Below are 20,534 nucleotides of genomic sequence, written 5' to 3' on the forward strand. Positions count from 1 at the left end.
AAGAGAGAAGGCAGGTTTGTGAATCAACTGCATGCCGACAAGGACTGAAGCCACAACGGTCAGTGAGATCACGGAGAGGAAACACAAAGTGAGAAGAGGGATGGAATCAAAGCAGAGCCTCAAAGGATTTGCACATTTACAAAGTGAGAGGAGGACAGGGATTGCGATGACTGGAAGAACAATCCAAGTGACAGGAGAACCACAAAGACATAAAAACTGAGTGAGCAGACAAGAAGAAGAAGGTCTGACCAACCCAGCAGTCTCCCCTGTTATCCATGAGGGATAAGTTCCAAGCCCTCCAGTGGACATCTGAAACCACATGTGTTTTTTTCCGATACATATAAGTCTCTGATACAGTTTAATTTACAAATTAGGCATAAGAGAAGATTAACAATAATAATAATAAAAAGAAAAATCATAAACAACTTATTGTAATAAATGTTACATGACTGTGGTATCTCTCTTTCTCAAAAATATCTTACTGTACAAATGTTAATGCTTTTTCCATCTTTAAGCACTTATCGTGTACTGGGCCATGACTTTTGCAGCTTTGAGATGCAACAGGAAAACTAGCAGAATTTCTTTTTTTGTCTTCACACCTTCACGGATAAAAGATTCATTCTTACCAAACATATTAGCAACATCAGCATGTTTTCTTTCCTTATTAAGTAGAGAAGTTTCACCTTTTCACTTAAAGGAAGCACTTTAAAGCTTCTCTTTGGCCTATCTGACTTGCCAGCATCACCACTCTTGTGCTTTGGGTCCATTTTTAAGTAAATAAGAGTTACTTGGTAATTCTCTGGTCGTTCAGTGGTTAGGACTTGAAGCTTTCACTGCTGTGGCCCTAGTTCAGTCCCTAGTTAGGGAACTAAAATCCTGCAAGTTTAGTCCCTAGTTAGGGACCTAAAATCCTGCAAGTGACATGGCCAAAAAAAAAAAAAGGGGGGGGGTTACTTGAACACATTCTTATGTGTTCACTGTAATACTATGACAGTCAATTTGATAACCCAGATGGATTAACTGACTAACAGGTGGGACACACAGGACAAAGGGACGATTCATGTCCTGGGTAGGATGGAGCAAAAAGGTTCAATTTCATCGCACTACTCAGAAGAATATACAATGATTTATGAATTCTTTATTTCTGGAATTTTCTATTTAATATTTTCAGACCACAGTTGACAACAGGTAACTGAAACCACGGAAAGAGAAACTACAGATAAGGAGGGGTTACTGCAGTGCCAAATGCTACAGAGAAATTAAGAAAGAGTCAGTAAGAAAAGACAGTTGCTGGTTTTGCAACTGACTGGTCACTAGTTAGTTATCTTCAAGACAGCCAAGAAAAGTCTGTGTATAAAGTCAGACTGCAATGGGATCAGAAACCAAGCAAATTCTCCATAAATTAGCTTTCCCAGGAAATAAACAGTGGCTTTTTGATGTAAGTGCAAGTGCTCAGTGTCTTACTTAATTTTTAATAAGTTGCTTGTTTGGCTTATTACTTTTCTATATTCTAATCTGTCAATACTATTCTTTAGTTTAAGAACACTCAAAGGTAAAAGCGTATTAAATGATGACATTTACACCTTTTAGAAAAAAGGCACAAAATCAGATCATACAGGAAAAGTCCACAACTAACATCATACTCAAAGGTGAAAAACTGAAAGCTTTTCCTCTAAGGTCAAGCACCAGATAAGGATGCCCACACTCATCACTTCTATTCAACACAGTTCTGAAAGTCCCAGGCACAGAGATTAGGCAAGAAATGCAAATAAAAGGCATCCAAATTGAAAAGAAAGAAGCTTCTTTTCTTTCTGAAAAGAAAATTAAGAAAACAATCTAATTTGCAATAGCATCAAAAATACTCAGGAGTAAACTGAACCAAAGATGTAAAAAGACTTGTACACAGAAAATTACAAAACATTACTCAAAGAAATTAAAGATGACATAAATAAATGGAAAGACATGCTATGCTCGTGGACTGAAAGACTTAATACTATTAAAATGCCCACACTATCCAAAGCAATTTGTCACAGATTCAACACAATCTCCGTCAAAATTTCAATGGCATTTTTTTTTCTGCAGAAACAAACAACATTACCCTAAAATTCATATGGAATCTTAAAGGTCCATGATAGTTCAAACAATCTTGAGAAAAACAAAGGTGGAAGCCTTATACTTCTTGATTTCAAAACCTACTACAAAGACAGTAATCAAAACAGTACATACTAGGGAATTCCCTGGCATTCCAGTGATTAGGACTCCATGCTTCCCCTGCAACGGCACCCCACTCCAGTGCTCTCGCCTGGAAAATCCCAGGGACGGGGAGCCTGGTGGGCTGCAGTCCATGGGGTTGCGAAGAGCCGGTCACGATTGAACGACTTCACTTTCACTTTTCACTTTCATGCATTGGAGAAGGAAAGGGCAGCCCACTCCAGTGTTCTTGCCTGGAGAATCCCAGGGATGGTGGAGCCTGGTGGGCTGCCATCTATGGGGCCGCACAGAGTCGGACACGACTGAAGCGACTTAGCAGCCAGCAGCAGCAGCTTCCACTGCAGGGGGCATGGGTTTGATTCCTGGTTGGGGAACTAAGGTTCTGCAAGTCATTCAGCATGACCAAAAAACAAGAAGAAAGAAAGAAAAGAGAAACAGTATGGTACTGGCATAATGACAGACACATAGCCTAATAAAACAGAATAGAAAGCCCAGAAATAAACCCTCATTTATACTTAAAGGCCAGTCTCTTCAACAAAAAGGTTGGAAAATCTGAATGTCCACATGCAACAGAATGAAGATGGACCCTTATCTTACACCATATTCATAAACTAAGTTCAAAATGGAGTAAAGATCTAAATGTAAGACCCAAAAGTATAAAACTCCTAGAAGAAACTATAGAGGAAAAACTTCATGATACTGGAATGAGCAGTGATTTCTTAGACATGATGCTAAAAAAGCATAGGCAACAAAAGCAAAATTAGACAAAATAACATCAAACTTAAAAGCTCCTGCACATACCAAAAAGAAAAAAAAAAAACCACAACCCATCAACATGGGTGAAACAGTTCTTTGCCATCCTAGAACTTACACTCCAGGGGAGTAATAAGATATCAAACTATACAGCAATAACACAACCACCGATATGGTGAAAAGTGTGGTAAAAAAGAAAAAGCACAGATAATGTCACAAGTGTACATTACAGGAAAGCTGGTTAGGTCTAGAATGGGTGGGGTGCTACCTGGAGAAACCTCCCTGAGGAAGTGACAATCAAGCCGAGGCCTCCACATGGTCCGGGAGGGAACCTCCCAGCAGAGCAAGCAGCGTGCCTGAAGGCTCTGTGGCAAGAAGGGGCCCAGCAATCTGAGGAAGGCCAAGGTGGCTGCCCTGAAGTGAGCAAGAGGGAGGGGAGAGAAGGCTAGACAGGTTGCAGAAGCCAAACTGAACACGGGCCTGTGTGTCATGATGAAGATGCTGGACTTACCTAAAAACAACAGCAAGCCAGTGAAGGGCATGCATTCAATATCCAATGTGACCTCAATCAAAATAAATCCATAAATTGAAATGGTCTCTAGGCCCATTCAAACTATAAAAGGTCTAAAAATCTACAAACTGGCTCCAGAATTCTAGTTTGTATCACACATATTAAATCAATAGTCTTACATTTAATAATAATTGCTGCTAGGGTTTCAAGGTGTCCAAACTGAAGATAATTTCCAAGAAAGAAATATGTAGAGTGGTTCTGATTTTTACATAAAATTTTTACTTTACATCAAGATTCATACATATGAAGAATAAGATACCACCTCAATTCTGATTCAAGGTACTAAAAGTATTTACAAAACTAAACTCACATGTTCTCTAAACTAGAAACTTCATACAAACCCAGCTCAAGACTAAAGTTGCTGTGGAACAGAAACAGTTCTCAAAAGACAGGGAAATTGGTCAATGTAGTGCTTTAGAAACAGCAGAAATTTTTCTCAGAAAGCATTCATACTCTTTGATCAATAATTCTACTTTAATTACTTGTTCAATCAATACTTATTGTTCAATCAATACTTGTTAATTATCCTAACAAGAGAACCAAAGTCAGATAAAGATTCACCTAGGATAGTCACTATTATTTAAAAGAGTGGGGAAAAAAATAAAAAGTCCACCAAAAAAGTGGTTATAAAGTACAAAACTATTATACAATCACTGAATACCACTTAGTACTTGGGTGACCTTGAGCAAGCATTTAACCCAAGGCCCATCTCCTCATCTTTAAAATGGTGGTAATGATGGTACTTAACCTATAGAGTTGACATAAAGACTTTATTAGAACATCTGTTTAAAACATTTAGTATATGAAACACAACAGACTCTAAATAAATATTAGCATCTTTATACTCAAGGTTTTTTAAAAAATTCAATGACATGGGACAGGTAATATTAATGTTAAGTGTTCAATATGATCCCTTGAAAAACAATATATAAAAACATTTTAAAAAATAAAGACTTGGGAATTCCTTGGCAGTCCACACTTTAACTGCTGAGCACGGATGTGCAATCTCTGGTTGGGAACTGTGATCCCACAAGCCAGTGTGGCCACAAAAATAAAATAAAAATAAAAACTCAAAACAAACATATCAGAATGCTAACAGTGACTGCCTCTGTATGTTAAAACTATGGATGATACATATTTTCTTAATAAGTTCTTTTTTTTCTTAATTTGAATAATACCCTTTTATTATCTTTACAATAAAAAACAAATTTTAAAAACAGTATTTTATATTAATTATCAGTGAGATGCAAATCAAAACACAGTAAGCTATGTACTTCCTACACCGGAATGGCTATAATAAAAACAAAATGCTGATGAGGATATGAAGGAATTGGACCCCTCAGCCGCTGCTGGCAGAAAGTAAAATGCATAGCTGCATTGGAAAACAACTTGACAGTTCCTCAAAAGGTTAAACACAGCGTTGCCACATAACCCAAATTTCATTCCTAGGTATATAACCAAGAACTGAAAACATGCCTCTGCACAAAAACTGAACATGCATGCTCACAGCAGTAAATTCATGGTAACCAGAAAGTGCGAAGAAAACAAAACATCCATCATCCAATGAATGTGCCAACAAAATATGGTATACCCATAATGGAATATTTTTCGGACATGGGAAGAAATGAAGTACTGTTAGGTGCTACAGCATGGATGAGCTTTGAAAACATGATGCTAAACGAAAGAAGACAGACACAAAAGTCACACGGTCCCAGTCACATTGCATAAGTCCAGATAGAGGTAAATCCAGAGAGGAAAAAAGTAGACTAGTGGTTGCCTACAGCTGAGGGGGAGGACAGTAAGTGCTAATGGATATGGTTTTTACCACCAAAATGTACACTTTAAATATACCTGTACGGTATATTAATTATATCTCACTAAAGTAGCTACCTTAAAAAGCAATACTTCTGCGAATACCCTGGCACTCCAGTGGTTAGGACTCTGCGCTTCTGCAGGAGACACAGGTCTGATCCCTGGTTGAGGAACTAAGATCCCACGTGCCCCACACTGCAGGCATAAATAACGTTACTCTCCCTCTTGATTACTGTAATAAAGAACTGACGCTAAAAAAACATAAGATTTCTTTAGACTACATCAGTTTTAGATTTATATTGTTGGCCACGGTGTTCAATGACATAAAGTCATTCACACTTCTCAGCATGGAACCTCTTCAATTACTCAGAAGTTTTTAGCCCTATGTAACTTTGCAAACATGATGAAACCGTAGAGTCCAACTTGGCCACTGTTCTAAATTAACACTATGTAACTTTCAAGCAACAATGAAAGAAAAAACAACACAGGCTAAAGGATAATAAGAATCATATAAAAGCCTGGTTTGGGGAATTTAAGAGCAGCACCCTTCCTATCGGGCTTCCCAGTGACACTAATGGTAAAGAACCCACCTGCCAATGCAGGAGACTTAAGAGAGGCAGGTTCTATCCCTGGGTTCAGGAAGATCCCCTGGAGTAGGGCATGGCAATCCACTCCAGTATGTTTGCCTGGAGAATCCCACTGACAGGGGAGCCTGGCGGAATCAGTCCGTAGGGTTGCAAAGAGTTGGACACAACTGAAGCAACTCAGCACACACGCACGCCCCCTTTCCTATTAAATGATGCTTGTTAGGTATACATTTGACAACATTTTGAGTGCTAAAGGTAAGAGAAATTTGAAAACTCATTTTATGGTAGAACTGTAACTAAGGGACAAGTAAGCATTTGGGAAGAAAGCATAACGTCCAGCCTAAGAAAACAGAATGCAGACTGCTAGAGAGAAGCATTATATTGAAAAAAATGGCTCTCTGTGTATATTTTTCTTTTGTATGTGTGAGTGTTCCCAAAACAAAAACAACATCAAAAAAAGGATTACATTAGAAAGCAGTAAATCCCCCAATTAGGACGTGGCTTATTGGCCAAGGATTACTGGTTTTTAGTCAAATAGCCCAGACCAACCTTTACTGTGTACAATCAGGGAAAAGAACTGACAACGATTTGGATGAAGAAGCCAACTAGGCTATTAAAGCTCATGAAAGGTTTAGACTGCCTCATAACACGCTGAGGCAGAACTAGTTTTTTGTTGTTTTTTTAATTATGGTTATGCTGGACTTTTGTTGCTGCACACAGGCTTTCTCTAGCTGCAGCCAGTGGGAGCTACTCTTCATGGTGGTGCATGTGCTTCTCACCGCAGAGTACAGGCTCAGTGGTGAGTGGGCTTCACCAGCTGTGGTACACAGGCTTAGCTGCCCCTCAGCATGTGGGATCTTCCCGGACCACAGATTGAACCCGTGTCCCCTGCACTGGCAGGCAGATTCTGATCCACTGTACTACCAGCGAAGTCTCAGAACTAGTTTCCAATGTAGTCGACTGGGGTTCAAAATTTAAAAAGTAACAATATACCACTTTCTTCAATTATTCATTGTCAGATAATCCAGGCACAGTGTATTTTTTGTCCCCAAAAGGTGGGGAGGAGCTCACAAAAATTCAAAAATTCTTCCTGGATGTTTACAGAATCCTATTCTTTACTTAAAAAAAAAAAAAAAGGAATTCAACAAACAAGAACACAGTTAACAATCAGCAGAGGCAAAATATTCAATACATGAACACACAAGATCATCATCTGAAGTCTCAGGAAAGCTGAAAATAAATTCTATCAATGTGAAGAACAATGTGAATTATTCCCTCTGAAGAAGCAAATACAGAAACCAAATGGAAAAATTAACTGGGGCAGGGGGGCGGCGAGGCAGGGGAGAAATGACCAAACTGAACACTGAGGAACACCAGATACTGAAGAAGAAGAAAAACTACATTAAAACAGTTGAGAAAGAACCTAAGGGAACTAGATGCTGGATGAGAGAGTTTGAGATGATCAGAATGGTTTTCAAACCACTTTCCCCTGGCCCCTACTATATATTCAGTAACTGGAAAAGTATTAATTCTGCAAAGTAGTAATTAATCCCTCAATAGTACATACAGTTAAAAGTACTCTAGTCTAGAAGTGAAATGGCTTAGGTTCAAAACCTATCTACCCCTTATTAGCTATATTCTCTATTTCGTCCTGAGTTAAATGGGGATAAGAATTCCAGTTATGCGTCATAGGATTAGCATGAGGATCAAATCAGACTGTGTGTGTGTGTGTGTGTGTGTGTGTGTGTATAAAAGCACATATTGCAAATGTTTAATCATCATTTCATATATTCATTACCTAACTGATGACAATCTTTAAGTTTCCTGTTAACACTCTTCAGTCACTACTGGCATTTTTTTTCAACCAAGTTTCAAAACAAGGCACCAATTAAATCCACATCATGGAAACCTTGGCTGCTTTATTTGGACTGAAAGCCTGGCAAAATTCCACTCCAGGTGGCTAAGCAATAATAAACAAGGGCTCACTGTTTCATCACATCCTCACTTGCTCTGTGAATAAGATTTTCCCCAAATTTAGTGGCTAATTTTGGACTTCTTATACTGCTATAGTTGCTCCGTTCAGTTCAGTTCAGTCTCTAAGTCGTGTCTGACTCTTTGCGACCCCATGGACTACAGCGCGCCAAGCCTCCTAATCCACCACCAACTCCCAAAACCTGCTCAAACTCATGCCCATCGAGTCAGCGATGCTATCCAATCATCTCATCCTCTGTCGTTCCATTCTCCTCCCTTCAGTCTTTCCCAGCATCAGTGTCCCTTCCAATGAGTCAGCTCTTTGCATCAGGTGGCCAAAGTATTGAAGTTTCAGCTTCAGCTTCAGCTTCAGCATCCGTCCTTCCAATGAGTATTCAGGACTGATTTCCTTTATGATGGACTGGTTTGATCTCCATGCTGTCCAAGGGACTCTCAGGAGTCTTCTCCAACAGTTTAAAAGCATCAATTGTTCCACACAGCTTTCTTTATGGTCCAACTCTCACATCCATACATGACTACAGGAAAAACCACAACTTTGACAATACAGACCTTTGTCAGTAATAAAATAATCTCTCTACTTTTTAATATGTTGTCTAGGTTTGTCATATAGTTACTCCCCCAGTTACAAAACTTTTAAATACCTGAATACTAAAACAAAGAACATTTTAAAACTTTAAAGCTCAGGGTGTTTAAAGAAAGTTACATCAAGGAGAACAAAATGTGGTATCAGGGTGCAGCACCTCAAGATATTCAACCATGTCTCTCTATCCAGTCTTCCAGCCCACACAAATTCTAGCACTGAAAAACCACAATTTCCAGGTTTCTGAGACTTTCCCAGTATGTTCCATATATTCTAATAACAGACATAATTCTTTTTTTTTTTAATTTTTAAGCTCAAACACATGCACGCAGCAGGTCATCAAACATTTGCCAAATATAAGACATATTTACTGTGTGAATTGTTTCTGGTGTTTATTTTGGTTTAAATAAACTGAAATTTTTTAAAAAAGTAAAAATACAATGAGGTTGTAGTATGTTTTAAACACATTTTTATATTAAGTAGGGAAGACAACAAGTTTTTGTCTATTTCTTTAAAGTCCATGATGCCAGAGTGCTAACATATATACTTTAGGGTTATAAATTAGGGAGCTAGGCACTGTTTGTCCTACAGGCACAGAGAAAGGGGGTCCTTTGGGTTTGACGGTCCACTGCAGACTGTCTTGCTTCTAGTTCATACAGCCTAAACTTGATTAAAATAGGCACTGATCAAAAAGAGGGGGAGTATACCTAATCTGATCCCTTATGTGGGATCTGGGCAGGCTTCATACGCTAACCACTTGTCCTGCTGTTGTTGCTGTTCAGTTGCCAAGTCATGTCCAGCTCTTTGCAACCGCATGGACTGCAGCACGCCAGGTTTCCCTGTCCTTCACTATCTCCTGGAGTTTGCTCAAATTCTTGTCCACTGAGTCAGTGACACTATCTAACCATCTCATCCTCTGCTGCCCTCTTCTTTCGCCTTCAATCTTTCCCAACATCAGGGTCCCTTCCTATTAGTTAGCTCTTCGCACCAGGTGGCCAAAGTATTGGAGCTTCAGCATCAGCCCTTCCAGTGAATATTTAGGGTTGATTTCATTAAGGACTGGTTTGACCTCCTTGCTGTCCAAGGGATTCTCAAGAGTCTTCTTCAACACCACAATTCCAAAGCATCAATTCTTCGGCACTTGGCCTTCTTTATGGTCCAACTCTCACATCCATATATGACTACTGGAAAAACCATAGCTTTGACTATATGGACCTTCGTATGAAAAGTGGTATCTTTGCTTTTTAATATGCTGTCTAGATTCGTCACAGCTTTTCTTCCAAGGAGCAAGCTTCTTTTAATTTCATGGCTGCAGTCACCATCAACAGCAATTTTAGAGCCCAAGAATGTAGAATCTGTCACTGCTTCCACTTTTTCCGCATCTATTTGCCAGGAAGTGATGGGATTGGATGCCATGATCTTAGTTTTTGGAATGCTGAGTTTTAATCTAGCTTTCTCATTCTCCTCTTTCACCCTCATCAACAGGCTCTCTTATCTTAGGGGCTGTTAATGGAATATAAACGTTCTCATCACTATAGTTGTATTCAAAACCTCGACTTTTATTTAAATTAACGCAGAAATATCAAATGGTAAACTCAGGATTCTGAAGCTGTTCTAACTAATCATGGCTAAGACAATCTAAGAGAAAGACAAATACTATATGTTCTCAGTTTTATGTAGAATACTTAAAACATTGAACTTAGAAACAAATAAGAGAATAGGATGGCAGTGGTCAGGGGCTGGAGCGGGGTAGTGGAAATGGGGCGATGCTGATCAAAGTGTACAAACTTCCAGCTTTAAGATGAAAAAGGTCTGGGATATACTGCATAGCATTGTGACAATAACAATACTACTATATATTTAAAGTTAAGAGACCAGATCTTAAAATTTATAGTCCCTCCACACACAAAAAGGTAACTATGGGAGGCAATGTTAACACAAGTCACCTTATTGTAGCAATCATTTCACAATATATACATGTATCAAATCATAATGCTATACACCTCATAGTGCTATACACCTTAAATTTACATATATTAGGTATCAGTAATATCTCAATAAAGCTGAGGAAATATTTTCTAAATAAAAAGAATTTCTTCACAAACCAAAAAAAAACCCTTACTGACTTATAATACAACTATAAGCATAAATGAGCTACCTGATCAATGAACAGAAGGCAGCCCAAAAAGAAAATAGTATAGCATCATACTATGAAGATTTGAAACGTCATATGTAAGTTTCTATACAATTAAAATTTTTTTTATCATGATATAATTCACATACCAAAAAATTCACTCTTAAAGTGTACATTTTAGTAGTATTCAATATGTTCACTGGAGAAGGCAATGGCGCCCCACTCCAGTACTCTTGCCTGGAAAATCCCATGGATGGAGGAGCCTGGAAGGCTGCAGTCCATGGGGTCGCTGAGGGTCAGACACGACTGAGCGACTTCACTTTCATGCATTGGAGAAGGAAATGGCAACCCACTCCAGTGTTCTTGCCTGGAGAATCCCAGGGACGGGGGAGCCTGATGGGCTGCCGTCTATGGGGTCGCACAGAGTCGGACAAGACTGAAGCGACTTAGCTGCAGCAGCAGCAGCAGTATATTCACAGGTTTTACAATCATCATTACTATCTAACGCTAGAACATTTTTATCACCCCAAGAAGAAACTTCAAACCCATCAGTAGTCACTCACCATTCCCACTTCCCTCCACCTCTGGCAACCACTAATCTGTTTTGTATCTTTATGTGTTTGCCTATTTTGGACATAAACTGGATCATACAATAGGTGGTTTTCACAAGTTTAAGTCTTACATTTCATTTTGGTGTGGTTTCTCCCTCTGCAGTTTCTTTTCCAAGTAAAGCATGACCACGGCAATGTTTTATATTTATATAAACATACACACATATACAAATAAAGAGCAAAAATTGTATTGTTGAGGCTTATATGAAATAATAGATACAGGTACAAAGAATACTACCTAAATGAACAGACTATAGTTTTGACAGTCTTTGCTGCAAAACTTCTAAAAAATAAAATGTGATTTAAAACAAAAATACTGACCAACATTTTGTCATTTTCCAAACCCTAACTTAAATCATTATTATACATTTTAGTTACTGTACTTTGCTATTATAAAAAGACACTAAATTATAAACAGAATTTATACATATAAATAGCTATAAAAATTTTTTTTAATCATAGGAAAAAATATGTCAGTAGTTACAGTATTTAGGTGATTGGAAAGTAGGCTTTTATAATGTATTTTATTTTTAATTTAAAAGTATTATCACTGTCACTTTTTGAAAGACATTTTTAACATATACCCCCGAAATTCACACTATATATTATAAATAAGCAAAAGTAGGAACTCCCAACCCTTAATGTGCATATATGATTACTTTTCATATCTAAACTAAATGTACATAATATGGAAAGATGACAGTAATATATTGCTTAGTTAAAAAAACAAACTGAACTTTATGTAGCATGATCCTATTGGTACAGAAATAAAACACTATGTATTGCATAGGTATGTGTCTGCATGCATATAAAAAGGTCAGCAAATAATTAAAAGTTGTTACTCCTAAAGACTCAGGCTAAAAAGGGAATTTACTTTTTATCTCATATATTTGTACTAATTGCCTATCTAATAACAAGCTAATTTATGTAATTTTTTAAGACTCTACTTAATTATTTTTTTCGCTGCATCTTGCAGTATATTAGTTCCCCAACCAGGGACTGAACACAGGCCACAGCAGTGAAAGTATAGAGTCCTAACCACTGGACTGCCAGGGAATTCCAAGCTTTCATAACTTTTAAATCACAAATGTTTTTAATTAAATGTGCCATTAATTTATTTTCTTTAAAAAAAAATAAAAGAACATTAAATCTAACAATTTAATGTGTCAATTTTTAATTATCCAAACCAAAGGAGAACTCAAATGAGGCAGAAAATACCAGTAGGTTATATTTGGCTTCCAAACACCTAATAGTTTATAGCATCCTTAGTCATAACGTATCAGAGAAAACATCCACGTGGTACCCAGAAAAGTCCAGGATGAAAACTTTGCTGTATAATATCTATAAAGCATAGATATTTTACCACATCATATCCATGCTTTAACAATTCTGGTACATGTGGAACCAGAATTCCAAACAAAAAATCGTATCATGTCAAATCCATGCTTTAATAATTTTGGTACATGTGGAACCAGAATTTAAAAAGAAAAAAGAAAAGCTCCCAAAGAGAAGACAGGTACAGATTAACACAAAATACAGTTCTTAATTTAGAAAAAAAGAGCCAACTGTAAAAATATAGAACCAAGGTTTAGAAGACACTGGAGAAGAGAGAGAAAGAGGAAGCACTGCCAGTCTCTTCTTTCATTCTGATTTACTAAGCTCCTTAGGGAACTCACCAACAAGGGTGTGTGGGGCCCACCTGAAATGTGTAACCTGAACACCGCTGTAAGCAGGAAGAGGTTAGACTCATACCTTTTCCAAAATGAACTTGTTTAAATAAGGCATGTAGCCCTGATTGGAGACAGGTCCCTCGTCATCATCCCTGAAGTGCTCTTCAAGGGCAACCGGGTCGTGTGGAACCTTCAGCACCGTGCACAGGTTATGGGAAAGGACCTGTAAGGGAGAAAGAGAGCAGTTTAGAGCATCCACTAAGCAGCACGTGGCACTTCACTCTTGGAACACAGATGGCTGCTACCCTGGGGAGAGAAAGATGAAAAATAAACTGCCAGCTGCCAGGCTCCCCGCTTGTCATCGACAGGGTCTCATCCCCTCTTCAGTTTCGGTTCACGTCAAACGAGTCTCTTTTACTTGCCTACAATGAGCCAGGCTCCATGAAAGATCTGTAGTACTCCTGTGTGTGTTAGTCGCTCAGTCGTGTCCAACTCTTTGCAACCCCACCAACTCAGCCTGCCAGACTTCTCTGTCCATGGAATTCTCCAGGCAAGAATATTGGAGTGGATTGCCATTCCCTTCTGCACGTATTCCTTGTAGGCATTTATAAATTGGCCCACATTAGAAAAAAAAAGGGAGGAAAGAGCAAGAGAATGTGTTCAGACTTGAACATCTCCCCAAGCAGAGCAGTGTCTGTCAATTAAAGCTGTAAAAGAAAACACAAGGTACTGAAGAGCTGCAGCTGGGGGCTCTCGATAAGGTGGCCACGCCAGGCCGGCCCCAACCTCTCTCCGCTTCACTTCTCTCTTTTGTTCAACAGAAAGGCCAAGTTAATATACAAATATATCAAATATTGATTAGTAATCTCTAGTCATCCAACCATCTCTATAACTCCATGATGTTTTCAGGATGAGTATCAGTTCAGTTCAGTTCAGTTCAGTCACGCAGTCGTGTCCGACTCTTTGCGACCCCATGAATCGCAGCACTCCAGGCCTCCCTGTCCATCACCAACGCCCAGAGTTCACTCAGACTCACGTCCATCCAGTCAGTGATGCCATCCAGCCATCTCATCCTCTGTCGTCCCCTTCTTTTCCTGCCCCCAATCCCTCCCAGCATCAAAGTCTTTTCCAATGAGTCAACTCTTCACATGAGGTGGCCAAATAAAAGGGTATAAATATGAAAAGAGAAAGAAATCAAGTGCCTGGTTTAAAAATATATTTTAAAAATCAATAGCAAAAATATCTCAGGAGTCACCAAAATGGCTGAAAATATTTTGTAGAGAATTTGCGTTCTCGTCTTGCCATAGTCTAAACGCATACTTTAACATTCAGGTAGTTGAGTTAGCAGTTTGGGCTATCTGAGTACTAACTGTGTTTCATATTAAGTGAAAATTTAAAAATAAAACTTAAATTCCTTCCATTTCATTTGTGAATTCTAAACAGATCAAATTATACAGCTAAGTTGGTACTTCCTCTAACACAGAATCTTATTAGATGTTAAATCCCAGGTTAAAATCCTCCCTGTTTTTCTCAGCCCTACCCATTCAACTGCTTAAGGAGCCACATCCACCTCAATGAATACTTCCAATTCCATTAAGCAAGCCACTTTTTTCTGCATACATATATTTCAGTTAGGATTTTTTACAATTTAAAAAATTAATCCATAAAAATAACATTTGCATATCTTCTTTCTACATTTGTTTTGTTTCTCAAAGCTTCATTTATGTGGAGATCCTTTTCTACATGCTCTGCTGGTTTTAAGGAAGTAAGTAAAGTGAAGGAAGTACACAAATGGTTATAAATGAAGTAATTAAGACTTTTATCAGCCCTACAAAGCAGGCTGTGTTTCTCAAGTAAACTCTCTATTTGCTAGTAGTACAGCACATGAAAAGGGCACGGTGGAGCTTTTACTGAATCTTGCACCACAGTCAGAAAATCCTAAATAGACATTTCCTTTCTTTATTTACCTTGTAACACCTACAGAGTAATTATCTATCTCCAAAGAGGTTTTGTGAGGATCTACTTCAAGAATATAAAGTGCTTAAAAACGGCAACACACTGTGGAAATACAGAAAAATAAAGAACACAGTCCTCTTATAAGGCTCAAAAGTCTTTCAGATTTTAAAATTATTTGGGACTTTACCCAAGTAAAAACTCCCAACCACAGGTTAACCTATGGTATATCCATAAAACATTAAGAACAATGAGGAACTTACTGTGTGTAGTGATATGAAAAGATCTCCCAGGTGCCTTAAGTGGAAAAAAAAAGAAAAAAAGTACCTAAGACTACATACAGTGTGCTTCTATGTAAAAGAAAAAGGAAGAAAAAAAATTAAAAACTCTACAAGGATATATGAGAAACAAATAACAGTGGAGGAAAAACTAGTTTGATTTCCCTCTTTATTAAGTTCTAGAAAAAAAAATTTTTACCTATTCAAAAAATGTAACAGCTATTTTTAAAATTAAGCATATATACATACACACACATTTTTCTTAATGGCCAGCTTAAGCTCACATTAAATCTTTTAATATTTATTTTTAAAAAATTTTTTTAATTTATTTGGCTACGCTGAGTCTTAGTTGCCGCACTCAGGATCTTCAATCTTTACTGCAGCAGGCAGGATCTTTAGCTGCGGCATGTAGGATCTAGTTCCCTGACCAGGGATGGAACCTAGGCCCCCTGCATTGGGAGTGTGGAGTCAGCCACTGGACCACCAGGAAGTACCACACAGCTAAACTGACTTATCTTCGAACTCTATACTTTATCTTCTACATTAACTTACCCCCTAAAAATTAGGTATAAAAGGGAGACATATTCCACAGCAACGTACCATGACTAATGGATGAATAAGGTACAAGGGCAATAAATGAGTTCAGAAAGAATAGTGTGTGCTACAATGACTTCATATATTAAATGAAATGTAACCTAGGCCTTAAAATAAGGAGAGCTTTTCCGTAGGAAAGGGCTTCCCTGGTGGCTCAGATGGTAAAGAATCTGCCTGGAATGCAGACCAGAGTTCGATGCCTGGGTGAGGAGGATCCCCTTGAGAAGGAAATGCCAACCCACTCCAGTATTCCTGCCTGGAGAATCCCATAGACAGAGGAGCCTGGCAGGCTACAGTCCATGGGGTCGCAAAGAATCGGATACAACTGATCGTGACTACCACTTTCACTGTCACTTGGGGTAGGAAAAGGGCAACTGGAAGGTTTTCCAGATAGAGGGATAATATGGGAAAAGTAACTGATTAATGCAAAATTCTCTGGGTACAAAAAGGAGACACCAATCTCTCCCACACCCATCCCTTTCTCTGCCTTTGGGTTTCACAGACCCTCCAACTAACGTACTGGTAGAGGCCTTAGATGCTATATTGTCACCCTTCCCATCTTACAGACGGTGAGTACTGGCTCAAAGAGATTAAATTTGTTTTTCTTGACTAAGGTGACTTAGGAGAACTGAGACTAAGTCAGGTTTTGCAAACCCTGGTCCAACACTCTCCAGTAATAAGAAACATAATTATGTTTCCAGTTTTCTAAAAGCAACATCTTTGTGTAGGTGCTTTAGTTCAATCCAGTGACCTCACTGAAGATTTAGATTTAAACCCTAGACTCCAACCATGGATAATTAAACAGAACTTTAAAAAAATACAGGGATAACTGAATTCAAGGATAAGTTTCTTCTTAACCACCTTATTTTAGTTAAGCAAACTGTGAGAGAGGCATCAGATTATATTAAAGGACCCTGGAGGAGGAGACTTGAGTGCCCACTGTACTCATGTGGTCTGTTCCTGGTCAGTGGTTTGCCATTTACCCTTTTAAAATATTAGAATATTTCGCTGCTTACTTGCTTAGTCTCAGTACCCTCACTGCAAAATGAAGAGTTGGTGACTTGTTTCTAAAACTAATGTTTTGAAAAGTCCAATCCTTAACTGTCAACCAAAACTCATTTCATGAATTCAACAGAAAGAACTATAGATCAGAAATTCAGCTTTTTTCATTGTTAGTAAGGTCTAGAACAGGAAAGTCCTCTTTAAACAAAGTAACAACAGTATCTCAAAGTTTTTAAGTAAAAGGTATAAAAAAAAAAAGAGGATTCTTGAAGGCCAGAATATAAACTAGTAACAAGACATAAAATCTCCATAAACTTACACTAAAAAAAAGTGTAAGCAGTTGATGCTCTTTTAGAGTAGACTCACACTATCCATTAGCTGCTTTTAGTCTTACCCCTGGAGAGTAGACAGTACTGCTTCTGTACAGATGAAGCTAATTCAGAGATGAGGAGACGTCTCCCAAATCACATAGTTTTTGGTGCAGTGAAATGAGGACTAGAACCCAAACCTTACTCTCTGGTGCCCTTTCCATGCCCTACCACTTCCCCTTTCCTCGTGGACAGAGAGCCCTGACCATACAAAAGTGACCTGTGTGCTGCGGCCATGCGTGTCTGTTATTGGTAAGGGAAGTGAGGGACCCGTGCCCACCAGGTCAGTTCTCCAGCACCCAGCAAGATGGCTACAGCTATTTAGTGAAGCGAAGTTAGATCCAATGGTCAAGAACCACATCTGCCTAGAAATCTGGGACCACTCTCTTCCTGGGAGCCCTCATCTCCCAACACCTGCCTTTGGGGAAAACTGTTCCAAGAGTTACCATCCTCCTCTCCAGATGAGAAAACTGGAAAACAGATGAGGACCAAAGCCATCAGGAGGAAATAGGACTACATGTTCTTGACTTGTAAAAGGACTGCCCCTGAATCACGCTAATCACTGTAAGTTTCTTGAGAAAGTTGAATTTATCCTACTTCAAATGCCTGCTCCTCCAAAGGCCAATTCTTTCAACGCCCACATAATTGCTAAGCAACTTTGGTCTCATTCCTCAATCCGAAGAATAAACTATTGTTACTACAATAAAAGATCCATATCCATGCCAGGCCCTCATCATTCCAGTTCCTTCACAGCTGTCTGCCAGTGCTTCTGCAGGGCCTCTGCCGACAAGAAATGACTAACTGCTCGTGTGGTTGGTTCCTGTTCAGTGGTTTGCCGTTTACCCTTTTTAAGTATTTCACTCCAACTATCATGGAAAGAAACCAAGGATGATGAACGACTACACAGTGTTTTGACACACCTGAGTGCCTAATGCTCACCCTCCTCCCTCCCAAAGATGCAGAGATTACAAAGGTTCTCTGAAAAGAATGCCCCGCACCCCCCACCCAGCGCCGACCCCAGTCACACACCGTTTCCCTTTACAGGATGTGCGTAATGGGCAAAATTCAACACTGAAAAAAAGAGGGGCGGAGATCCCAACAAGCTTATCTCAAGGGACACAATTACAGAACTAAAATTCATAATGGGTAATCTTTTTTTAAAGCGTGAAAATTCCTGTCTGATTAATAAAATTTCAAGCTGATGGCGAATTACCAGAAAACTCTTCCTAACAGAATGACCAGTTTCCTACCCATGCTATGCCCTGCCTTAAGAGCATTGTCCTAATAGAAATCCCACCCCTTACCACAAGGACTCGTTTTCCCTTTCCTGACAATATCTTTTCGTCCTGCTTGTCACTGCTTAAAGCCTGCTTGCTTTCTCTTAAATTATCTGTATTATATGCAGCCTTAGAAATCTCAACGTCATCTCTGACTCAAGTCCCTGAATGCAATCAATCACCATCTTAGCCACTTCTACCACATTCATCTTCAAGGGCTGCTTACCTCACGTTCCCACCTTGTCTAAAAGTCATAAAAAGCCTACAAAAGTAAAAATCAAGGAGGTTTATGCCCTTTGGCAAGCCAGTCCCACTTTACTTTCAGCCTTATTTTTTCCCACCCTTCTGCACCAACTGTACAAAACTAGCCAAACAAGTTTATGCAGAACACCTTAGGGGCTTGCCCAGTGGCTCAGCAGTAAAGAACCCGCCTGCAGTGCAGGAGACTCAGGCGACACTCAGGTTCAACCACTGCATCAGGAAGATGCCCTGGAGGAGGGCATGGAAACCCACTCCAGTATTCTTGCTGGAAAATTCCACGGACAGAGGAGCCTGGCAGGTTATAGTCCATAGGGTCGCAAAAGGGTCGGACACAACGGAAGAGACTGAGTACAGCACATCAAGCAAGCCCTGTATCACTTCCCTGTCCCCCTCCAGGCCTCTGCTCCAACCACCCCTACACCTCCATTTCTACCTAACATAAATGCCATTCCTTTCTAAAGCCTCCACCACCCAAAATCAAGACGGTCTTCCCCATTCTGCATTTCCCAAGCACTCTGTATTTCTTATCTTACACTCCTGCACATGATTTACTCTCTCCCATAAGACTAAATTTCTGAAAGGTCCATGTTTTATCCACCCTTGCATTCCCAGAGTACCTAGCATGCTACTCAGAACGCAGAAGGCTTTCAATAAATGCTGAACAAATTCCTTCCAAAAATCCTCCTTTGACAGTAAAACCATAATAAGTTTAGCAGTGACAACAATCTTAAGAAATATCCTATCTCTTCATTTCATTGATAAAAAGACTGAGGCCTGAGACTTGTCTAAGCCACACACACTGTTGCAGGTCAGGAAGCAACAGTTAGAACTGGACATGGAACAACAGACTGGTTCCAAACAGGGAAAGCAATACGTCAAGGCTGTATATTGTCACCCTGATTATTTAACTTATATGCAGAGTAATCATGAGAAACGCTGGGCTGGATGAAGCACAAGCTGGAATCAAGACTGCCAGGAGAAATATCAATAACCTCAGCTATGCAGATGACACCACCCTTATGGCAGAAAGTGAGGAAGAACTAAAGAGCCTCTTGACAAAAGTGAAAGAGGAGAATGAAACAGCTGGCTTAAAATGCAGCATTCAGAAAACGAAGATCATGGCATCTGGTCCCATCACTTCATGGCAAATAGATGAGGAAACAGTGGAAACAGTGTCAGACTTATTTTGGGGGGTTCCAAAATCACTGCAGATGGTGACTGCAGCCATGAAATTAAAAGATGCTTGCTCCTTGGAAGAAAAGTTATGACCAACCTAGACAGCATATTAACAAGCAGAGACATCACTTTGGCAACAAAGGTCCATCTAGTCAAAGCTATGGTGTTTCTAGTAGTCATGTATGGATGTGAGAGGTGGACTATAGAGAAAGCTGAGCGCCAAAGAATTGATGCTTTTGAACTACGGTGTTGGAAAAGACTCTTGAGAGTCCCTTGACTCTCAGGAGATCTAACCAGTCCCTCCTAAAGGAAGTCAGTCCTGAACATTCATTGGAAGGACTGATGCTGAAGCTGAAACTCCAACACTGGCCACCTGATGTGAAGAGCTGACGCATTAGAAAAGACCCTGATGCTGGGAAAGATTGAAGGCAGGAGGAGAAGGGGACGACAGAGAATGAGATAATTGGATAGCATTACCGACTTGATGGACATGAGTTTGAGTAAACTCCGGGAGTTGGTGATGGACAGGGAGGCCTGGCATGCTATAGTCCACGGGGGCGCAAAGAGTCAGACATGACTGAGAGACTGAACTGAACTGAAGTGATGAGTAACAAATCGGAACCAAGAACCCAACTCTCCTAACTGCCTGTCCCACAGTCAAGCCCTGTGCTGGAAGCGTCATCTGCTACCTAGTCGCATCACTC

The 20,534-nt window shown here is 39.4% G+C and overlaps 1 protein-coding gene across 2 annotated transcripts in view; it reads right to left on the minus strand.

Annotated features, from left to right (window-relative positions):
- Positions 1-20,534, minus strand: part of SWAP70 (switching B cell complex subunit SWAP70) — a 76,531-nt gene that overhangs the window by 39,884 nt on the left and 16,113 nt on the right. For both annotated transcript variants that reach the window (XR_011249337.1, XM_069554412.1), the window contains exon 2: positions 13,004-13,144. Coding sequence is in view for 1 of the 2 variants with exons in the window: in XM_069554412.1 (XP_069410513.1) it covers positions 13,004-13,144 (141 nt within the window). In the remaining variant the exon portion in view is untranslated. The remainder of the gene's footprint in view (positions 1-13,003; positions 13,145-20,534) is intronic.

This window comes from Ovis canadensis, chromosome 15 (genome assembly GCF_042477335.2).
Source record: "Ovis canadensis isolate MfBH-ARS-UI-01 breed Bighorn chromosome 15, ARS-UI_OviCan_v2, whole genome shotgun sequence".
NCBI classification, from domain to species: domain Eukaryota; kingdom Metazoa; phylum Chordata; class Mammalia; order Artiodactyla; family Bovidae; genus Ovis; species Ovis canadensis.